Source organism: Harmonia axyridis, chromosome 5 (genome assembly GCF_914767665.1).
Source record: "Harmonia axyridis chromosome 5, icHarAxyr1.1, whole genome shotgun sequence".
Lineage (NCBI taxonomy): Eukaryota > Metazoa > Arthropoda > Insecta > Coleoptera > Coccinellidae > Harmonia > Harmonia axyridis.
The window spans coordinates 12,949,930-12,972,264 of record NC_059505.1 but is presented as its reverse complement, the minus strand read 5'-3'; the positions used below and the strand labels follow the sequence as shown (position 1 = coordinate 12,972,264).

General features: G+C 33.9%; 4 protein-coding genes and 1 long non-coding RNA gene across 8 annotated transcripts in view; 2 read left to right on the top strand and 3 right to left on the bottom strand.

Annotated features, from left to right (window-relative positions):
• LOC123679769 (potassium voltage-gated channel subfamily H member 8) overlaps positions 1-22,335 on the top strand; it is a 444,333-nt gene that overhangs the window by 264,010 nt on the left and 157,988 nt on the right. The window lies entirely within an intron of this gene.
• LOC123679782 overlaps positions 1-22,335 on the top strand; it is a 96,292-nt gene that overhangs the window by 4,763 nt on the left and 69,194 nt on the right. The window lies entirely within an intron of this gene.
• On the bottom strand, positions 6,052-8,649 carry LOC123679771. Its single transcript, XM_045617257.1, has 2 exons — positions 8,463-8,649; positions 6,052-8,120 (listed from the first exon to the last, which is right to left on the bottom strand). The coding sequence occupies exons 1-2, from the start codon at positions 8,552-8,554 to the stop codon at positions 6,167-6,169; spliced, it is 2,046 nt and encodes a 681-aa protein (XP_045473213.1). The 5' UTR covers positions 8,555-8,649; the 3' UTR covers positions 6,052-6,166.
• Positions 9,855-16,806, bottom strand: LOC123679773 (piggyBac transposable element-derived protein 3-like). Its single transcript, XM_045617259.1, has 3 exons — positions 16,623-16,806; positions 11,956-12,034; positions 9,855-11,681 (listed from the first exon to the last, which is right to left on the bottom strand). The coding sequence occupies exons 2-3, from the start codon at positions 11,976-11,978 to the stop codon at positions 9,920-9,922; spliced, it is 1,785 nt and encodes a 594-aa protein (XP_045473215.1). The 5' UTR covers positions 11,979-12,034; positions 16,623-16,806; the 3' UTR covers positions 9,855-9,919.
• Positions 17,350-19,940, bottom strand: LOC123679774 (protein FAM200A-like). Its single transcript, XM_045617260.1, has 3 exons — positions 19,800-19,940; positions 19,519-19,694; positions 17,350-19,460 (listed from the first exon to the last, which is right to left on the bottom strand). Exons 1-3 carry the CDS (start codon positions 19,826-19,828, stop codon positions 17,935-17,937), a joined length of 1,731 nt encoding a protein of 576 aa, XP_045473216.1. The 5' UTR covers positions 19,829-19,940; the 3' UTR covers positions 17,350-17,934.

The window sequence follows — 22,335 nt, the reverse complement described above, 5'->3', positions numbered from 1 at the left end:
CAGAACGCCATTTTAACGTATTTTAACGTATCACCACGTACGAATGGTACGACACTACGGACACTATGGACAGAGAGAGTCTCTGGGTACACTGAGAAAAATATTTATTTGATTTAATACAGCCTGCTTTGCCCATAACAAATGATTTCTTTAAAAATGGTTTCAATAAAGCTAGGTTTGGCCTAAATAAGGGATTTTGTTGATATTTTCACTTCCTATGGAATATATCTTTTGTACACCAGAACATATATTTTATTGAAATTGAATATATATTCATTAGGGTCAAATAAATGCTCTTTTAGTCCCAAGAATAATTGTTCAGCACAAAAACTGAGTGAAGACTGTGTAGAATAAGCTTATTTGTATTTCAATATATATGTTACGGGCAATGTAAATAATTGGGCATTGTTTATAATGCCCGGGCAATTTAAAAAGTGCCCAAAAGGATATGACAAAATGATAAATTATGCTGCAAATATCACATTGCCCGGTCATTTTGGATAATGCTAAAAGTCAAGTGGGCAATTTAAGAATAATTTTTATTCATATTTCTTATAAAAAATAACAAATTTCTACATATCTAACTGACAAAGTAAGAAACAAAAATAACAAATAAAATTTCCAATGCTGACAAACAAACCGGTGGCGATGAAATAAGTACCAACAGAAGTTAAGTCCAAATAAAAATAAAGTATTAGATATGTACGTACTTACAAATTTATATTTACACAAAATGTCAATAATAATATCTATTTATTAGAGCAGCTACCACTTTGGTGACATTTTGAGTTACATAACTTTTTTTCTTTACGACACTTGCACTTGTCGGATTTACAGCCACCTTTACAGCTACATCGCCTATAGCCTTGGCCCCCTGTCTTGGATGACAATCTTGCACATTCTCTTAGTGAAATCTCTCTCTGTGGAATATCTTCATCATATATAAACTTCTCATTACATATTGTAAATTGGTTCCTGGCATAAAGTTGATTTAGAATTCCGTGTTTCGTGCCTAATTTATACATATTAGCATCTGTTACTTCAAGAACAAATGCCAAAATATTTCTTCCATCGGCGCGACCTCTGTCGACATCTGGGACTCGAACTCTAACTGTGTCACCTTTTTTAGCATCAGGGAATTTTGAGGTAGAAGCTTGAATCATTTTTTCAGCTTGTTTTTTTAGATTTCTTGCTGAAATCTGCCTAATTTTTAATATGTCGGCTTTCCTTTTTTTCACATAGGGTTCTTCCGGAGAATCTTCATGTCCGAAAGGTTCTTGAAATTCTTTATTATGTAAATCAGTTTGAACATAACTATCAAGAGAAAGTAGTTCCTCCTCATCATGTTGACTTGGACCTGGGAGCTCCGCTAACACATGTGACTCAGTTATATTTTGCAGAGGACCTTCTTCTACAGACTGTACATTATTTTGATCTCTTACTAAAACTTCTAAGTCCTCTTCACAATTTATATTATTCAGAACATCTGTGGGTAGAAAACTTTTTAGACCAACTTTCAACTTTGTCCCAAACATGGCCTCATACGGAGTACAGTTGATGCCACTATGATGAGCTCTGTTCTTCATTAGCTGTACAAAACGTAAACCTTGTGACCATTTCCTGGTGCTATTGTCTTCTAGCCACGAACAAAGCATATTTTCCACGTCCTGATTCGCACGTTCTACGGAACCCTGACTTTGAGAGTGTCTGGGCTTCCCATGCACCATCTTCAACTCGGGCCACATGCTACATAGTTCGCTAATAGTACTGTTAGCAAATTCTCTCCCATTATCACTTTGCAAAATACTGGGCGCACCAAAAATTGCAAAAATATCCAAAAGCACATAAGCTACTTCTTCTGCTCTTTTGCTTTTAAGAGGTCGAAGTTGAATAAATTTAGTAAGATGGTCTTGGTATACAAGTATGAATTTATATTGATCATCAGCTTGTGACTGCATGTCAATTAAATCGACTTGACATCTTGAATTCATACTCTTACTTAGTATCGGTCTAACAACTAAACCTTTTTTTGGCACACTGTGTTTTTTTTCGCAGGTCATACATAAATTTAGATATGTGACAATCATTTCCCTTGTAATGTTTTTATACTTTGAATTTACCTCTTTTTCCATACGGTTTCGACCACCGTGCCCAATTGCTATATGTGCATCATGTAAGAGTTGAAATATCTCTTCCCGATGTACGTAAAATCTTATCTGCTCTTTACCTTCCTCTACAGGAACTATTAACTTTTCCTTCTCTCCAATAGTCATTACATCAAACCTACGTAAACGCTGATAATCCTCAGGTTTTTTATTTACCACTTTGCTTCTAGATGTTTTAACCTTTTCTATTAAATCCAAATATTGAGGCTTTGTGAGAATTTGTGTATTCTGAGCTTTTGAGGAACATAATTCATCCAGACGTTCATTAAAACGATGCTTCATGTCACTGACATCAGTTATTGACTGTTCCTGCATTTTATTTTATAGAAAAATCACTAACACTAAATAGACAGAATTTAAGAGATATATCAATAAGCATTTGTCGCACATAAGCTAAATAACATCCAAAGGCAACGAGAAAACGTAAATAATGCGACGCAAGCCACAGGTACGGACACAGGCAGCGAGCGACAAAGAATGAATGCTGATTGGCCAGCCAAAATCACATCACACGCACGTGATTGTCCCATTGCTGTCAATTAATCAAAGTGCCCAAATAAATAATAGCAGTATTCATAATGACCGGGCAATGTGAGAAGTTATCGTAAAGTAATTGAAATTTATCAAATTGCCCAATTTTAATGGTCATTATTCATAATAACCAAGCATTATGAATACTGACCTAAATAATTACATTGCCCGTAACATATATATTCTGTTGATTCCAATAAACATTTGATTTATCATGAATATTCATCATTATTTTATTTTTCATGTTTATTGTATTATCTACCAATAAAGATTTTTTTGAATCAAATAAAACATTTCGATCCTTTCAAATCAATATATTAGTTCATTATTATCATTTGAAATCCTACTCCATTATTACCTGTGAAAATGAATATTCAGTAAGCTGGTCAAAATGAAATTCAGGAATTAAATTAAGTATTTATTCTTCGACTCGTATTAACAAAATAAATTAACAATATATCACATATATACTATAGGTACTCATATGTTCAAAAAAACATAGTAACGAAGACGTATAAAAATAAATATCAAAATTCTGAAATAATAAAATATTCATTCTTTGAGTCAAATGAACAAAATAAACAATACTTATATGTTTAAAAAAATTGTAACAGACGTATTAAAATAAACATCAAACATAACAATTTGCTTAGTAAAGGGTGAAGTTGTCTATAAAATTTTTCTCTGATTGTTCTGAAATTGTTGGAAAAGTTTCGAATCAGTTCCCCAAAAAGTTAAAGAAACGGCCTAGTCTACGGGACTCACTATACTCACCCCGTGCAGTTGACTTTGATCACAAACTCTGTTTGAATTTATGAATTATCCGTAAATTGCGATCATTCATTTTATGAAGAGCTACAGGAAATATGCAACTCAATGAATTAAAATTAATCAATTTTTTGTGAGCATTTCCATCATTTTCCACAATAAAACCCTGATAATGAGTTGAATACCCTATGCTTCTGAGAGATTCACAGTAAAAATAAATTTTACTATCAGACTCGTAGATTATGCATAAAATTTTTGCATACTGAGGTTCGAATTCGTTATGATGAACTTGGAGACATAAATTGGGTTTGTAAGTTATTTTATTAATAGTTAAAGAGTTCACTAAAACTGCGTTTTTTTGCAAACCAACCTGATCTAATTTTTCTTTCAATGAATCGTCATCAAAAAGATCTCTGGGAATTGCTGAGTGTCCTTATTCGATGCATTCTACAAAACCTTCTTGGGAAAGCAATCTATATGAAAGTTGGAACTGATGACGCATGGATAAAGTAAATATAATATTTCTTCTAGATGAAATAATATGAGCATTAGTTTTAGCAATTTTGTGAAATGCTTCAAACCTTATAGAAGACAGAAAACATAAAGGACCAACCTTTTTTATAATATTTGGATAGTGTATAAGCATATGATGCTTCGGTTTCAAAGTATCTTGAAAGAGTGAAACATACAACTGATTATGATTCTTAATTAAATGACCTAGATAATCTAATTCTTCACAGGAAGTAGTGGCTTTACTAACAATGTAAACAATTTCTACCAGAAGACATAGAAAGCTGGTAACCTCATCATTTTCCTCTATCAGATCCCCGATGATGAACAGTATATATCCCACGAAAGCTGCCATTTCTGATGCAGATATGATAATATGTATTTCGATTATCTAACTGTCGCTTTGTAATCTGTGGAATACGATTTCCTATGTCACATAAATCATTATAATCAAAATATTTTATACGTTCGTTCAAAATTTCTAATGAGAATATTTTTTTTGTTACCACATAATAATACAGAATATGACCCAAATCATAGCGGCAGACACCCTCGTATATGTCATGCATTATATCGCAAGAGCTATTTGTGATATTATGATAAGTTGAAAGTTCATTCCAAAAACATGGTTCTGTTATACCAAAAGATTTCTGTTCTAAATTTGTTTCATAATTTTCTTCTGTTCTAATTAAATCTGGATCTTCCTCAACCATAGAGTGCTGAGTTTTTTTTTGGCATTGACATATTCGACAAGTGAACTCAGCTGAAAAACTTTCTGTAAAACCGGTAATACTATGGATTCCTAAATTATCTCCAATGAGAGCAAATAAACAGAAATATACTCTGATAATTTCATTTCCATAACATACTTCAATGCCTTCTGATTCTAATATTTTCATATCCTCGATAAATTTAGAGAAAACTTTTTTATTGCCAAACGTTTTTCTGTCAGCTGAATGAAATAGTCCCCATTAGAAAATATTCGTCAGTTTAGAGGAAAATGATGGGGGAATAGCTCCTATGGTGAAATATACAGCTCCAATTTTATAAACTCCAGCAGCTGTACCTAATGGATTTAAAGGTTCGTAATCATCGAAGTATACAAACAAGGGTAGCAAGAGTTTATTACAATACTTGCTCTTAATGCGTTTCCAGAGAAGAGATGAGAATATAGAAGAAATTGTATCATTGGACATACTTTCATTTTCAATATTCCTAATCAATTTTTCCATGATACCAGAAATTTCAAGAACAGATTTGAGTACTTTTTGTATGGGTACTATATATGCTTCACAGGTTTTGAGGTCCATACTGATAGATTGACAATTTGTTTCATTATCAAAAATTTCTCCAAGTTTGAAGGCCTCAGGCTTTATAAGGGTATTCATTGACTCAAACAACCGAAATCGTTTGTATTCAGTGCAAAATGGTTGAAATGGTTTCTTGTTTACAATACTTGAAATTTTTTCCAGAGCAATTTCATCCAAAATATTCAAAGATTTTATTTCTTTCATTATATCATCTGAAAAGTGTGCAAATAAAACTGAACTGCTATCAATAATCTCTTGAATACTCTTTCTAGTCATTGATGGATTAGGGGAGAGCGGGGCTGAACGTGCCGATTTTGACAAATTCTCATATGATTCGGATAAGAAAAGTACTATTTCTGAAAGAAGTAGTTCATCATAAGCCAAATTTAATCTACAATAAGAATTCACTCACAGATTTGACACAATTTCAATGGTTTTCAAGAAAAGGTCATTTTTTTAAGCAAAGTCGGGAAGGCACTACCAACCCCACTTTGGGGCGAGTTGTGCCGTAGCTGAGGTCGGTTGTGCCGTTGATAATTAAAGGTGTTTTACGTGAATGAAAATTAATTTAGGATTTAAAAACACAATTTTTTTCAACAATATATTTATTGCTTATACTTTTAACTAATCAACATAACTTAAAATTCAGTTATATATAACAATAAGCATAATAATAAAGAAAAACATAATATCTTTACTTATTTAGCTATTGCAAATATAAAAACACATTTCAGTCAACAATTTGAACTTATTTTTGAACAAATGAGATCAATTATTGAATATATCAGTCTCTCAGGACTACATTAAAAAAAATAAAGAAGATTTCTTCCGAATTGTAAATTAAAAAACTTATATTTGGTCTTTTAGAGAAAACAAAACCAGTTACTCTATAGATGACTGATCAGAATAGCAATTTGGACATACAAATGCTGGGCTTTCTTCATCGTCAATACATTGTGAATGGGCCCAATTCTTGCATTCTATGCATTGAATCCATTTTTCTCTAGGGGCAGAATTAGAATATGCGTCACAACATATGATGCAATACCAATCTTGTTCCTCATCAGAAGTGTCATCATCTTGCAAGACTCTTCTCTTAGCGGGGTTCTTAGTCGTTCTTTTTGCTTGTTTACCTTGTCCCGTGCATTTTCCTTTACCCTTCTTTGTAGTTTCAATCTCTTTTTTCTTCTTTTTATTAGCATGTTCTTCGGCCAAAGCATCCTTCTCTGGAGTGTCCGTAAGAACAGCTGTCTTTCTTTTACGTCCTTTATTGCGTCCAACTAATCGAGGAGGTGCTTTAGGCAGTGGTCTTATGAGGTCTGGTGAGAAAATTATTGTATTTTCATCTCCCGCGTTGTTATCAGCTGATGATTGAGGAAGTTGGAAGCTGCAACAAGGGGTAGTCTCCTGAGAGCATTGACGTCCCACATGTTCTGGATTACCTGATGGTTCAACGCTGCAGTCGCTTTGCTGTAGAATTGATGGAGTAGTCTCAATCTCTATATTGCAGCCGACATTATTTGAGTCATTAAGATATTCAGCAGTCCTTTCTTGATTGTTTAGAGGGACAGGAAAGTGGTCTGTATCTTGTGAGGGTCGATTTTCTGGCATCGGGCGGTCAGTGACAGAAGACGGCGCATAATCTTTGTCTGTGAAGATATTTGGGTCATAGGGCCAAATGCCAGCCTTTTTAAATGCGTTGCTTATATTGATAGGAGTTGCTGCAAGCGGCAAAGCGTATTTTACAATACCTGGTATTTCATAAATGCTCATAGTTTTCCCGGGATTAGTTCTCAGCCAGTTGTTTTGAGCTTTAGAACAGTATGCTTTGAATGGGCCGTTGACACCAACATCCAGGGGTTGCAGACGGTGGGTGCAGTGTGGTGGGAATGATAATAATATAACAGAGTTTTTCTTGGCCTTTTCGATCACATCAATATCAATATGAGATGAATGATTGTCTAGTAGTAATAACACTGGTTCATCAGGACTAGGCTTAGTATGCTTTATGAAATGATCCATAAACACTAAGAACTCTTTGTTTGTCATCCAACCGGATTGATTACCAGCCCCAATACACTCAGGAGGACCACCTCGGATAAACAGGTCCTTAAATTTCAAACGCGGGAAAACAAACATCGGCGGAATCGAGTTTCCCAGAGCACTCACCGCTAGCTCAACAGTGACTAAAGTTCCACGTTCAGATGAAACAATTGCTCCTACTTGCTTTGTTCCTTTTTCAGCCAAAATTTTTTTCGGTTTTAACACAGTTGTGACACCAGTCTCGTCCAAATTCCATATACGTGAAGGAGTAAGATTATATTTTGTAATCAAGTCGCCAAGTTTTTCGAAAAATTGATTTACATTATATCTGTTGAACGAGCTCGCGCGTCCGGCACTGGTAGCTTCTGGTGTTCTTATTGCAAGAGTAGAGTTCCTCTTCAGGAAGTTTGTAAACCAATCCTTGCCAGCCTTACCATTGGTATGCCAAGATGGTGGGATGTGTTGAACATTAAACTTCACGGCACACTGGTAAGCAAGTTGTCGTACTTCTTCTGGTAGAAGACCAAAATAAATAGAGGCACTTTTCAAAATGTACTCAGACAGTTGTGCCTCTTGATCTTCACTAAACACCATTCTAGATTTAAAACCAACCGAAGGAGTAAGTCCACTTTTAATTTTTTTGACATACCTTTGAAGAGTTGTATGGCAAATTTCCAATTCACGTGCAACTGTTTTTAATTTACGTCCATCCTTGATGACTGCATCAGCCGCTCTTTTTAGAAGATCTTGGGATGTAGTTCCCCTTTGAGTTTTCCGCTTGTAATTCCTCATTCTGTCAAAGACAATAAATACAGGATGAAGTATCATGGCAAAAAGTATTTTATATCTTCCACAAGTGCTCGCATAAACTTAAGTATTACAGAAACAATGAAGGTTGCCGTGGGGTTGGTTGTGCCGCGGCACAAGCAGCCCCCCATGAACGGCACATTTTACCCCGTTTATGCGAGTGTGATATTTTGCCCTACATATAAATATCAAAGCGCTCTAAGCATTATAATCATACTGCATAACAAACTAGGATAAACGACAAACATTTTACTAAAACTTTCATATTAAAAGGACGAAAAATGCCAGCTTGTGACCAAAAAGTATTGAGACGAAAATATTTACTTACGTAGAGCTCGAATACACACACATGCACTGACACCCTGTCCCTTCGGCGGACGGAATTAAACTGGCATGCGCATGTCCCGGACTGTTAGGCATTACGTGAATAACTGCTATCTTATATCTATCTCTTTCTGTTTACGAGATATTCGCGTCGGCACAATTTACCCGCGGCACTTTCAGCCCCGCTCTCCCCTACTGTAAAATTTTGAAATGAACATAAGGGTATTATCAAATAAAGAAGGTGAAGTATGTATAGCGGTGTTCTCAGAATTTAATTCGACACTAGCACTGGCGTCATTAGAGGATTGTTTCTCACAATTTCCAATTATTTTTTTGTATCTTTGAATTTTTTTAGTAGAAGAACAATTTTGAATATGTTTCTGTAAGACCCTTTTGGAAGAAAAACTTCTGGAACATTTTCCACATGGAAAATCATTTTCAGCTCTGTGAAATAATTTCAAGTGTAAGAGGTAAAAACTATTCGATTTCAATTTTTTTTTACAAAATTTACAAATGAGTGTCATGTTACCGAACTAAAATTCAAACTTTAATCATTTATTTTATTTTTGTTTTGTTAACTAAGTCTATTATGAAGGGAACTGATTTATCCTCTTTTGTTGTCAGATCATACATCGCTAATTGGATGAATAACCACAATAATTTTTCTCCATATATGGAGAAAAATTATTCTGACATGAATAGTTGGAATTGATAGACCCCCTCTCTGCAAACTATCAAAATATTCACTATCAACGGAACTTCCTTTCTCTTCTACAACCAGAGTTGAAGACGGCTGTGATACTGGTAATAGTTCAGAATCTTGTATTTTCTTGTTGAACACCTTCTTGCTTTTGATGGCTGGAGGCCTTGTTAAAGTATTTTCATTATCTTCTGATTGACCACTTTCGTCATCAGAACTAACATAAAGTTTTTTGCAACTTTCTTTCTTCTTTTCGATCGACTAAAATCTTCCCCATCCAATTCACTTTCTAAATTGGAAGATAATTCTGCTACTTTTAACTTTTGCCTTGCTTTGAGCAGATCATCTGAATTTGAAGGAAAACAAAATAATTCGAAAAAGCCAACTCAACAGGATTTAATGTTAGTTAACACTTACCAGTTGTATAAAAAATTCGCGATACTGAGCATAACTGCCACCTACTCGTGTCTACACTTTCGCCAGATCGCAAGGCTTTATCAAACTGGTGTTGCTCTTTAACCCTTATAACCCGGGAATATTTTTTTTTTGCGAATCAAGTTGGTTCTTCTTTTATGGGCTCTTTATGACCAGAAAAGCCAACAAAAAATATTTAAAAAAATATCTATGTTTTACTCTTTGCAATATACGTCGTCCTTTTAAAAGGACGGTAGGACTAGAGGTGACCATAAATATGAATTCAGGTGAATGATATTTTATTTGCAATACATTGTTTGATATCGGAATATGAACATTACTGAACATCATTGGGTATGAAAACAGCGGAAACATTCTTTTGGATGTAATCCGATATCACATTTCTCACAACGAAAATTCGTCTTTTTATGACACACTGCGCACTTCGTTTGATTCATTTGATATATTATCATATGATCAATTCGATCATATCGAGAATGTTCCTTATAATGTTCTGATTTTCTCGAACATTTTCTTCCAGTCAAAACCTTATGAGTTTCTAATAGTTCCGTGGCTAAGGCTCTTCTGAAGGCAAGTTGATCCAATTTTCCTCCTTCAACCACTTGCAAATACCACGCGTTTTGAACGGACATATCTATACAATGAGTCACCAATGGAAAATACCATTTTTTTCCTCTAATCGAAATGCGGTACTGCCCTATGTTTTGATCGCTCCGATCAACTCCACCCATATTTTCATTATAACTCTTTATCGGTTTAGGCTGATCAATATGAATATACTTTTTTTCCTTTTGAGAAAATCTCTTTGCTTTATTTGTTGGAAATACGGAAGTAGAGTTAGAGGCAATCGTAATCACATTATTGTCATTCCATCGACAAATGACTATCTCGTTGTCTACCAGTGCATGTTGAAAATCACCTCTTTTCTTCTTCTTGAATTGTTTCACGTCTGTCAATGGACACTTTGGAAGTCTATTATCCCTGATTGTTCCTGTAGCTCGTATCTCTCGATGCGTCAATTCTTTCATCAATGACAGTGATGTAAAGAAATTGTCAAAGAACATGTGGAAATTGGCGAATTTGGTTGACTGTAAGATGTCTGCATATTGTAAGACTACAGACGCTCCGAGTCCCAATTCCTTATATTTTTCGCATGAAAGAGTATTAGAGCCTTGGTAAGGTTCAAAATACACGATATACCCTAAACGAGTGGCCCCAACCCAGAATTTATATCCCCATCTTATGGGTTTTCCTTTTATGAATTGTTTGCAGCCATGGCGCCCAAAATAAGGCACCATAGCTTCATCCACTGAGTGGTCTTCTTCGATCGGGGCGAATTCTAAGAATTTTCTGTTGAGCGAATTGAAAATTGGTCTTACTTTGGCAAATCGATCGTTTTTATCCAAAATATTATTATCAACACAATGAAAATTACTCATGATATATTGGAAACGATCTCTCGAAATTGATGACGATATAAGCGCGTTGTTGCTGTCTGTCGAATTTTGCCAGTACATCTTTTTCCTTGAAACGGAACAGTATCCACTGACAAGTAATACCCCAATGAAGCAATATAAATCGTCAGCTGTAACATCAGGTGGTCGATTTTTCTGAGAAGCATATACATTTGTATGATGCACAATCTCGTCTACCTGATCTTTATCGAAAAAACACTTGAATAGTTCGAGAGGACTACGATTGTTCCTTACATGAGAAACTGAATTCCATACAGGAAAAGTTTCTAACAAGTCCTTTCCAAGGGTATAGTTGAATAATTTGGTTTTTTTCAATCTCTTGGCTACAAAATTTGATAAAGGTAATTCATCTTCGCTTTCCCAATCTTTTATAGAATCTATTGAATTTTCTCTGCGATTTTCCCTCATGGAAAATTCTACATCAGCCATTAACTGGGATCCTGGTAGGTTATTCGGGCTGACATTTTCATCATTTCCTGAATCTTCATCAGTGTTGTATTCATTCGCATTCGTTGGAGGAAATAAAATTATTTCATCAGGAATGTCGGTTACATTTTCGATATTTTCAATTTCTTCAAGCAATTCGTTCAAAGTAAGAGGTTTTTTCCAATACCTGAAAGGATATAGTATATTATTAAAAGTATATCTTTATTACCATTTACCATCACTGTACCGAACCGAATGAATAAAAAATAATGAAATCTAAAGAACTAATTATAATCGTATCGTATAATCCTACCGTCCTTTTAAAAGGACCAACAATTTTTGTGACGTATAACTTAACTCGTATTCATAATCGTGACAATATGCTCGATTAAAAGGAACGAATGGTATATACTTTCAATATTGTATATAAAAAAAATCTGGAGAATAATGAATGAACTCACCTTTTATCACTATAATCACTCATATTTAGCCCACAAAATTGAAGTGCAGATCTAATGTTATCTCAGAACGATATAGCACCTTAGATTATTTACAACAAGATGGAGCAATCCCTTACTAGATGAACTGAATGTTTTGTTCCCATAATAAACACTGTTTGTTTACAAACAAAGTGTGTTGTCGTAAATAGAAGTCAGTGGCGTGGATCTAAAAATTTGTTAAGAATAGAAATAAATCCTTCAAAGGTTATCGAATCTTTAATTATTATTTCATTGGATGCATAATTAATGTCATTATTTTTATGAATTTTGTTAACCTTCCCGATGTTTTCATCTTATTCTAAATCATTGTTATACGCAGAATTTTTATAGTGCAGGCATATTTTCGATTCGAAAAAATATTCAATATGAAAAGAGATTTGAAATAGCAAATATGATATTCAAATATTGTTGTTCTGGTTTTAATAATTACAAATACCTATACAATTGAATGTTATATCATTATCAATGATTTTATTAACAATCCTATTATATCGAATACATCTATTCAGGTCACTTTTCAATAAGGCTGCATGGTAGGTTATTACCATACAAGATGATGCTGTATCTAAATTTGGATTTTAACACAGCTTGATATCTTGTTCTGAGGTGAGTCCAGATTTTTATTGGGGACCACCATGTTATTACAAATGGAGCTCATTTGACTGCAAAGGTTTGAAATTTAAGGGTATTACACCTGAATACTATGTTAAATTGAATAACAAAAATAACAATAAATTTATTGATCCAGTTCGACATGAAAATGTATTAGATAGGTCAGTTTTACATCAAGTGTGAAGTATAATCATATCAGTTCTCATTAATGCTGTAATAGGCCTTACTTACTTACTGAAACCTTGTCCATCCATTACCTGCACCTTTGAGAGCAAATGATATTATGAATGTATAGTTTTGTTCCACTATATAAGATAGATGATTGGAATTTTGTGAGTTTTGCAATGGAATGGACGGAGAATCAGTATTTATAGTGGAATAGCAATTGAAACTTGAAAGCCTGCATAATCAGGATTGATTATCAAGCAAGGATGTATTAATAACTTCCATAAAAAATAACATGTAACATAAAATAAATGATTTTTACAATAATGATTTGAAGAAATACGATAGGTAACTAAAATATACTGATAATCGATTCTTCAGAAATGTTTATAATAAAATAACTAAGAATCCATATCTACTACTGCTATAGTCCTTGGTAATTGAATCCAAACAGGATCGAAAAGTACACAATCAAAAAAGAGTGTTTTATACACCCTGATCACCCTAAAACTTAAAACTAACAATTGTAAAGATAAAAAAAAAACTTATTGATTCTGATACAAAATCAGATGTGTGAGCATGCTTCTTACTCGATTCACCACTTGATCGCTCATTTTTCTTGTCTCGTGGTGAATTCTTATAGTGAAATATCTTTTCAATATCAGTTTTATCAAAGGCAATTCATGACTTTCTAGAAACCCTTCATCAAATACATGATTGCCAAATGCATTCAAAACATCATCTGGTAAACAGACAATACAATTATGAATCAACTTATTGATTAAATTTTCAGACTTTGTACTCAAAATATTAGGGTTGTTAGAAATCATATATCTTATTGTTTTTTCTGCTTGTGTGCATATCTTAATGACAAATTTGGATGCCTTGAATAAATTGCCATACGTTTTTCTTTTCTGTAGAAATGAATATGTTTCACAAGTCTCCAACATATCAAGACATTTTGAGCAAGTGATACATTTTTTCAATGACTTGACAACGAATCCTGCTATATAAATTAAAACATCCTGTATATATGAAGATAATTGCCATCCTGAAGAACCAAAGTAATCATGATCATTTAACGCTGCACACAAATTTTTATACTCTTCAGTCTCCTCCAAGTCCTCCTTATGATCATTTATTGTTATTTTTTTATATGACGAAACATGAAGAATTGATGTATTGTCCAAATTAACAACATTTCCAGAATCAGCACCTCTCACTTCCCTTGCTATCAACAACTTTTTATATGCTGACTGAAATTGTCTGGCTGTGGGATTGTTGTTGTATCCATTCAGACTCCTGATAGCACCAAAAAATACCTCCAGATGGTCTTGAGAGAACTTATAGGTCAATAAAAAGTCTAATTTTTTTGACACCACATACATTCTAAATATTTCCTCAAGACTCTCCATACATATTAAAAACCCTAGAAACCCTGTTTTCCTTCTTGAAGATAATACTGGTGTTCCATTCAAAGTCAGTTCCATGAAGTATTCTTTTGCTTCAGAAAACCTTTCCACGTATAAATCAATGTTTTCAAAAGATAATGCCCTCTTATATATATATGGAGAGAATTTATTTCTTGAGTTCAAGATGTCAAATAAATCATTAACTAAGAGACAGAAATTTGCAGTCTCTTCAGCACCTTTAAAATTTGTCAATTTCAAATCAAACTCAAGGAATTTAAGAGCATCCGACACACTCCTGCTGAATGTCTGCGCAGCAATCTTCACTCTCATTTTTTCTTTCACAAAATGTAAATGACGTTTTCTTATCTTCGTTGCTGCATTCAATCCTTCTGTGTCTTGGAGATTCACAAGTTCTTCAAGATAGGTCCATTTGATTAATTTATCATTTTTTGTTTTCAAAATCTTACTGTCTCCTAAACAATTCCTCAAGAGTTTGAGCATGTGACAAGGGTCAAGAAAAATTAATACCTTCTCTTTGGTGACTGGATGTTCAAAGTGAGTCTTCAATGATTGAGGATTCGAAAAATCAGCACCCAAATGACTCGCCATATTCAAATTCGAAGCTGCTCCATCAAAAGTAACAGAAGTTATTCTCAAATTTACTTCATTCAAAAACTCCAGACAGTTAATTACCAAATTGGCTCTTTCTCTGCTTGATAATCCATCTATCAAAAAATAGCCTACTGGAATTTTCCAGTGACCATTGATGCAGGTAACTAAAAACACAAGTGCTTCCTTAGCTTCTGGTAAAGTATCCACTTCAGGTTTTTCTCCAAAACTTATTGATCCATAAAATTTACCAGCAATAAATTCGATTTTTTTTCTAATGGCCATCTCGTCAATCACCAGATTGCAATAAATTTGTTCTCCCGCAGACTGCTGCACTTTGTTCTTCAATGCACTGAGGGCTTCAGTTGTGAAGCCAGGAGTTCCATCGATGGTCTGATACCACTTAGAAATAGTCTTTGGGTGTGGAAGTGAATTATTGAATTTTTCCCTAACATAATTATAGGCCCTAGGCGAGTAAAAATGTAATGATAGGGCAAATGCTCGTAGAGAAGGTGTAAATTTCTGATTTTTTGATCCCCTTATGAGTCTATTTACCATATCTCTACTAGGACCTGGTAACGATGCCTGAAATATTGAAAATAATTACATTCCACAAATATATGCAAAGCTGAATCTTACTTACCTCTATATAATCTTGAGCATTATCGGATATAAGGTTCATTTCCCTCAAATTATTCAGTAGTCCTGAAATATCTGAAATTTTCTGTTGCAGTCTTCTGTTCTTCATCCTCAATGCTTTCAGTTTCTTTTTCTGTTCTGCAATTTTTCGTTTAGCAAGGGAGAAGGCAAATTTTCCTTGTTTTGGTGTCCTGAAATCTTCATCCCTTACATCACCAACAAAACATTTTCTTTTTCTTGGTCTTGGTACAGAACTTTTAGCTTCAGAACTGAAATAAGAAGGTTTTATATAATGAACCAGAATATATTTTGCAATATTATAAATATAAAATTAAGTAAAACTTACGTAGTTGGATGTGCTACTGTTAATACTTCCGAGGATACCAAGTTGCTTGACGATTCTGAAGCTGTCATAGTACCGGACAATTCTGAAACTGTCAAAGCACCAGAGGATTCTGTATCGGTCAAAAAAGCAGATAAATCTGAAGCGGTTAATGTATCAGATAAATCTGAAGCAGTCAATGTAGCAGATAAATCTGAAGTAGTCAGTGTAGCAGACAAATCACTAGCTGTTAAAGTTCTGGATAGTTCAGAATTACTCAGTTTTGAGGATTCCCTGACACTACCTAGCTTATTAGTATCTAATGGTTCTGGAGTCACAGGCCTTTCATCTGGAGATGTGCTACTGGAACTGAAATTAGAAATATTATATTTAGATGTTCATATTATCCAAATCAAATTTTAAAATAAGTTTACAATATGCTTATATTGAGAGCTAGGTATTCCTAGCTACGCCTATGGTAAATTATTATTTGTTGTGTTTACTTACCGATGTATGGATCGCCCGCAGTCTTTACTGGTGCTTTTTTTACATATCACACAGGAATTAACCATTTTTCAGCTTAATACAGCAAATAATTATTGTCCAACCTCGTTTTCACTACAAAAATCACTTGGTTAACTCAAAACGATGAGTTTGAACTTGTTGCACCTAAGCATCAGCTGTCAAAGAAGGCGGCCATAATGAAATTCATTCGCACGTCCAGGTCACGTGGTAGAAAGCCACCAATAGGGAGCTGCGGGAATGTGTTTTGATTTTGACGAAAATAATAAACATATTGCTATCTTATTTCGGCCACGTTTTCTCTCTCACTATGCTCTATCTTGGTGTAAATAATCTAAGTATAGCACGTAGAATATAACCTCAGTTTATGGTATGATTTGCGAAAAAGGTTTCTTTATGTAAATCCACTAATGCCATCTAGGAGATACAACCCGAGACGTCTACAGAGATCCGTAAATCAGAATACTTTTACCGACCTTTTAAAAGGACCGTAGGTTCATATGGGTTAAAAGGCGGCCAGAAAGCTTCTCTTTTCAGTGGTGTAAGCCACGAACTATGTATTGCCGCCACTGAATTGGCGTCATTTTCATTATCACGAAATGCCACGATTCAGAACGCCATTTTAACGTATTTTAACGTATCACCACGTACGAATCTATGAATGGTACGACACTACGGACACTATGGACAGAGAGAGTCTCTGGGTACGACGCGGACGCGACGATTTCGGGTCCCGGCGGGACCCGAAATATATATATATATATATGAATTTTCTTCAATTTAACATAAAAAATTCTGCATAATTCTGCAGTGGTTTTTTGTCACCGAAAACAGCAAACTCGCATAGAAATATATAACATATATATTGTTATATATTTCTATGGGTGCTCGTGTCAAATTTTCTTTTTACAGATTTCTTCTGTGGGAATTGTAGCCATTACAGAAATCTGCAAATATTTTGAAAGATATGCACGCGCCAAAATTCAAAATTATTTTGACATATATGCACGCGCCAAAATTCAAAATTGGTTCACGCTGAAACCCTCCCACCTCCCTAAGTTAATGAAAAACAAATTCAACATAATCAACAAATGTTTAATGGATAAAAAATAATATAGATAAAGTTCAGAACACAACATAATACCTAATTAGGTATATAAATTTTTTGATTTTATCAAATTTAAACGTTTAATGAATAAAAAATAATATAGTAAAATTAAAAATTACCTATTCATTTCATAGGTATAACAGAACAGAAGTTCAAAACACAACATAATACCTTATTAGCAATATAAATTTTTTGATTTCATCAAATCTAAATGTTTTTCATTGACACACATTTTTGCAGCATTTGTTCCAGTCTCTTGAAAATGGCTACGCAATACACAAAGAGAATTCAATGTATTTTCTTGAAGTCTATTCCGCTTTTTTGTTTTCACATCATTCATTATTGAAAATACCCTTTCAGCTCCTGCATTTGAGTGTGGCAGCGAAAGTACAAGTAATGCTAAAGTAGCAATATTGATAAATATACTTTTGTCACTAAAATCTTTGGTTTCTCTTATTCTATGCCAAAATTTGGAAATCGGCAACTCCAATAATTCCATTTTCTCTTCATCACTGAAGTGAAATTGAATATTTCGCCACTCTGTTTCTATTTCATTTTTTTTTATCTAAAATCGCCTGAAATTTTGAAATAACCGCCGAAATTTGTTGGCATTCCTCAGGCCTTTCTAATGACAAAGCAATCTTTGGTGTTATAAACAATAATTCATTAAAAAAGATATCTTGCATCGGTAAACGATTCTGCATTTCTCTACAACAAACTGAATAAAATTCTAAACATTTCAATCTAATTTTTTTTTGTACATCTACTTCTAAATTTAAAATGAAATTTTCACAGTCAGACCCTAAATAAACTTTCCATATATCTACAAAATTAATTGGGAGATTGCAGTTAACATCAATTTTGATTTCACTTGGTTTTATAAAGTTATTACAAAATTTGAAGTAAATACGTCTGCTTTCTGCTCCTAATTGATGGATAAGGACTGTTTTGGCCTGAAACAGCGCATTAAAAGAGTTCAGAAAATTAAGAACATATTTCAAAAATAAAAGGTAGGCCTTGGTCTCGCTACAATTCAAAGCATCTAATATGAATTTCGTTTGTTTAAGATGGTCCTCAGTAGAGGCCAGTAGAAAAAAGTGCTGCAAAGTAGACCACATTTCTAAAACCCTTTCAATACACTGATGCAGGCACAGCCACCTTGTTGAAGACAGTTTTAAAATTTTTTTTTTAGAATTATTCAGATACTCCTGTAATTCGGCTAGCTGAGCAGATCGTTTACCACTAGCGGACACATATGAGCTTAAGGCCCGTAATAAATCCTCAGGAGCTGCAGGTAAAACATTGCATGCAGTACTTGCTATTATAGCTGCACTATGGCAAATACATTTCAAAACAACTAATACTTTTGTATCAGCCATCAATCTTGTCATAAAGGAATTGTGCTTACCCAACATTACATTCGCTCCGTCAGAAGCTAACCCAATAATGTTAGTTAAAGGAATATCGCATGCCTTGAAAAATTGTTTAAACTGTCTGTAAATATTTTCTGCTGTGGTATCAGTTGCTTCTAATTTCAACATTTTAAGTAATTTAGTCATTAAATTACCTGATTCGGGACAAACATATCTCACTAAAATACATAGGTATTTATCCATACTTAAGTCTGTGCTTTCATCTACTAAAATGCTAAACTTAATTACCTTCAAGATTGAAATTAGTTCACTTGTTTCAACTTTGCATAATACATTATTTATCACTTTCGTTGTTTTTGTTCTTGCAAGTGATATTCCTTTAACAACATCAGGTTTGTTGCAGGTGACTTTAATTAAATCTACGAGATCATCGGCTACAGAAACAGCAATATTGTGTTCTGCGAAAAAAGCACTAATACGAATCTCGGCTGTCGCAATTTCGTCCTTTATTGAAGTTGCTGTCTGGGATTCTTGAAACATGCTTTTAACCGATGGTGTCGATTTTCTCGCATTGATTTTAGCTAAATGCTTTTTTGAATTAGCATGCTTAACTACTTCCTGTTTTCCAGCTCTTAGTGAAAGAATACAATTGCACAATTGACATTTGAATTTTCCTTGTTCATTTGGCACTTCACAGAGCCACCCTGTGAACCAAAAAAAAAATTTAAATATAAACTCATTTTAGTTTCATTATTGCTTTACCTTTAAATTCTTCCTCATTTTTCCAATCTGAATGGAACTTCCTTTTGAAAACTTTTTGTTTTTCGTCCACACTTAACTCGTCACGATATTTTCTTTTTTTTGTGGGTGTATCTGTATCGTTTTTCCCATGGGAACTTGTAGAGGCCTGCTGCGATTTGTCCATTGTTATGGAAAATCTAAAAATAAAATACAGAATAATTAATATAAGTCGTAGTCTCGCCAAAATAAAATAATTAATTAATAAATATGCGTACATATTTTGATATAATGATGTTTCTTACCCCTGATAATCTTCTTCACTTGAACTCATTTTTAAATAAATCTGTTAACTAGCATAAATCAAATGACAATGGCGACAAAGCACTATTATTAAGTAGAAGGCAGAAGAATGAAATGTAAAATTACCGACAGTCGGGAGTGTCGGGACTTTACCAGTTTACAGTTTCTATAAAAAGATGTAGCACACTGCAATATTTTGCTGTTGCTAGCGCCATCTCGATGTCGAATTGCCAATAATTTCGAGTCGTAGCTCGTAGCTGAATCATTTAACCGTGAGATGTCTCTGTCACAAATGGATGATGAAAAGAAAACTTTTCTCTGAGGGATGAAAGATGAAATGAATAAAATAATTTCAAATACATGTGAATTTCAAAAATTCTGCATATTTTAGTGGTTTTCGTGAAATATTCTTCTTTTCTTCATTAGCCCTTTTTGAAGGCTGAAATTCTGCATATTGCAGAAAATTCTGCATTTCTGGCAACATCTCGACTAAGCCCGGGACCGTCCCGGGCTTAGTCGAGAGTTAACGCCTGCGCTGCAAGCAATTTGTTGGCGCGAGTTTTAAATTTACATAAAATATTAGCAATTTTTCAAGAGCTCCATATATATAATAATAACATATCGCACTTTTAATAACATGTAACACATCGCATTATTCCATCAGAAAAAGCATTCCTAACCTCCGTGATGTGTAATAAAAAGTCGAATAGATTTATAAGGGGGTGTTTATGAATGAATATTTCGAATAACGTGAATTATATGTATTACAGAATGAGAACATCGCTATGAACTTTCTGGTTTTTTTACATTTGTAAATATTATTAACATGTTTATAAATATTATGCAGTTTTTACGACTTCAAAAAGACGTCATTATCACATCAAAGTTTCACGTCATAACAACGTCCTAAATCATAACGTCAATAGTACGTACAAAACAGGTCATCTGACGTCTGAGACGAGAAATGACTTTGAATTGTCGTCAAAAAAACGTTGTGTGCTAGCTGGGTTATTACCACTGTAATTTTCTCGAGAATTTTCTGTTGATTTTTTTCTTTTTAAAAGGGGTGAGATAGCTTTCACTTTTGGAGGAAGAGGATGTACTCCTTTTTCATCTTCCTCATCACTACTGCTGGAAAATAAGCGTTTGGGTGGAATTATTTTTCGTTTCCTAGGCAGAGGTTCGTCATCACCACTAAGAAAGTCAGAAGTCACTTCAGCTTTTTTTATTTTCTGCTGTGCCTTGTTATAATCTCCTTAAATAAAAAAAAATATTGAAGAATGCCACCTCTGGATATTTATACAAATTCTAAATAAAATCAACATAGAATATATAGAAAAAATTCACCTTTTATCTCAATCATTCTGTGATATTTTGAACGACATAAAAAATGATGCAATGTAAGATGATCGCCATTAGGATGAAATCCAGAACCGAATATGTCGGGTTTCTAAGAATCTCAATAATCTTACGAGTTACTGTTTCAATCTATAATTAACTGAATTTATATATTACCTCCTTCAAAAAACGACTTCACTACTCCAAATAAACTCCAAGTTTCATTTGAAGATTCTCCTTTATTGACCTATTGAAATAGTCCTGCTGTTTGAAAGGCGGCCACCAAACTTCAGTTTTACGAGGCGTCAGCCACTTCTTATGGACGAGTGCAATTCCACCCCCGTCCTTCTCTGTGAATTGTATTCCCACAAACATGTATATTTCAATTATATTATAATTATAATAATTATTATCAAACTGCAATATACTTCTAACACTTTTAACATCAACACATTTCACGCAAAACCAAACCGCCATTACTTCTTGCTCCTTCTTTCGTTGCCCCTAGTTTACGTTACGATGGCAGCACGAGCACGGATTGACCAATCGTAAAAAAGCATCCCGACCAATTGCGAGAAAGCATTCGTATGCCTCGAATTGCGCGCGTTATTTGTAATAGGGCCCTGATAGTCTCAATAAAAAATTCAATTCCATTTCCAAGTATTGTTTGAATGTTTTTTTGTAGAGGAAAAACTTTTCTTGACATGTTTTTTTTTGACAGTCTAAAAATGAAATGATTTTCATCAATTGGAAGAATCGAGGTGTTTATTTTTCAGTAATCTATAATTGATTTTTACATGCTTTTTTTTGAAGTTATGAACGAAGGTACATAAAATCAGATGAGCAATCAACCGCGACTGGAAGATAAACTTTAGCCGATATATCTTTCATCGGAAAGTTTTGCAAGTTGAAAACTTCATTTTTCAGCATTAGAAAAAATCAAGTCGCTTTTTGTAATACCTATCTAACAGAAAGCAACTACTTCACCAGATACATATTTTCTTCAATCACTTGATATTTCATTCTGATATAAACCTTTAAGGTCAGTATAATGGCGGGTAGTTTTTCCGAAATACACCAATATGATGGTTGGTACAGAAATCACGTCTGAATGATGTAAATCAAAGACGTTTTCAAGACACGTCAAAATGACTTCAACTATTCGTCGATCATGACGACGACCAATGGTCACCTATTATA

Coding starts and splice junctions, on each gene's coding strand:
- LOC123679771 (XM_045617257.1), bottom strand. CDS start 8,554: ATGCCTAACAGTCCGGGACATGCGCATGCCAGTTTAATTCCGTCCGCC. Junction 8,121..8,462: donor TGTGTGTATTCGAGCTCTAC/GTAAGTAAATAT, acceptor TGTCTTTGACAG/AATGAGGAATTACAAGCGGA.
- LOC123679774 (XM_045617260.1), bottom strand. CDS start 19,828: ATGAGTTCAAGTGAAGAAGATTATCAGGG. Junction 19,695..19,799: donor AGTGAAGAAGATTATCAGGG/GTAAGAAACATC, acceptor TTTTATTTTTAG/ATTTTCCATAACAATGGACA. Junction 19,461..19,518: donor AAATGAGGAAGAATTTAAAG/GTAAAGCAATAA, acceptor TTTGGTTCACAG/GGTGGCTCTGTGAAGTGCCA.
- LOC123679773 (XM_045617259.1), bottom strand. CDS start 11,978: ATGAGTGATTATAGTGATAAAAG. Junction 11,682..11,955: donor AGTGATTATAGTGATAAAAG/GTGAGTTCATTC, acceptor ATATCCTTTCAG/GTATTGGAAAAAACCTCTTA.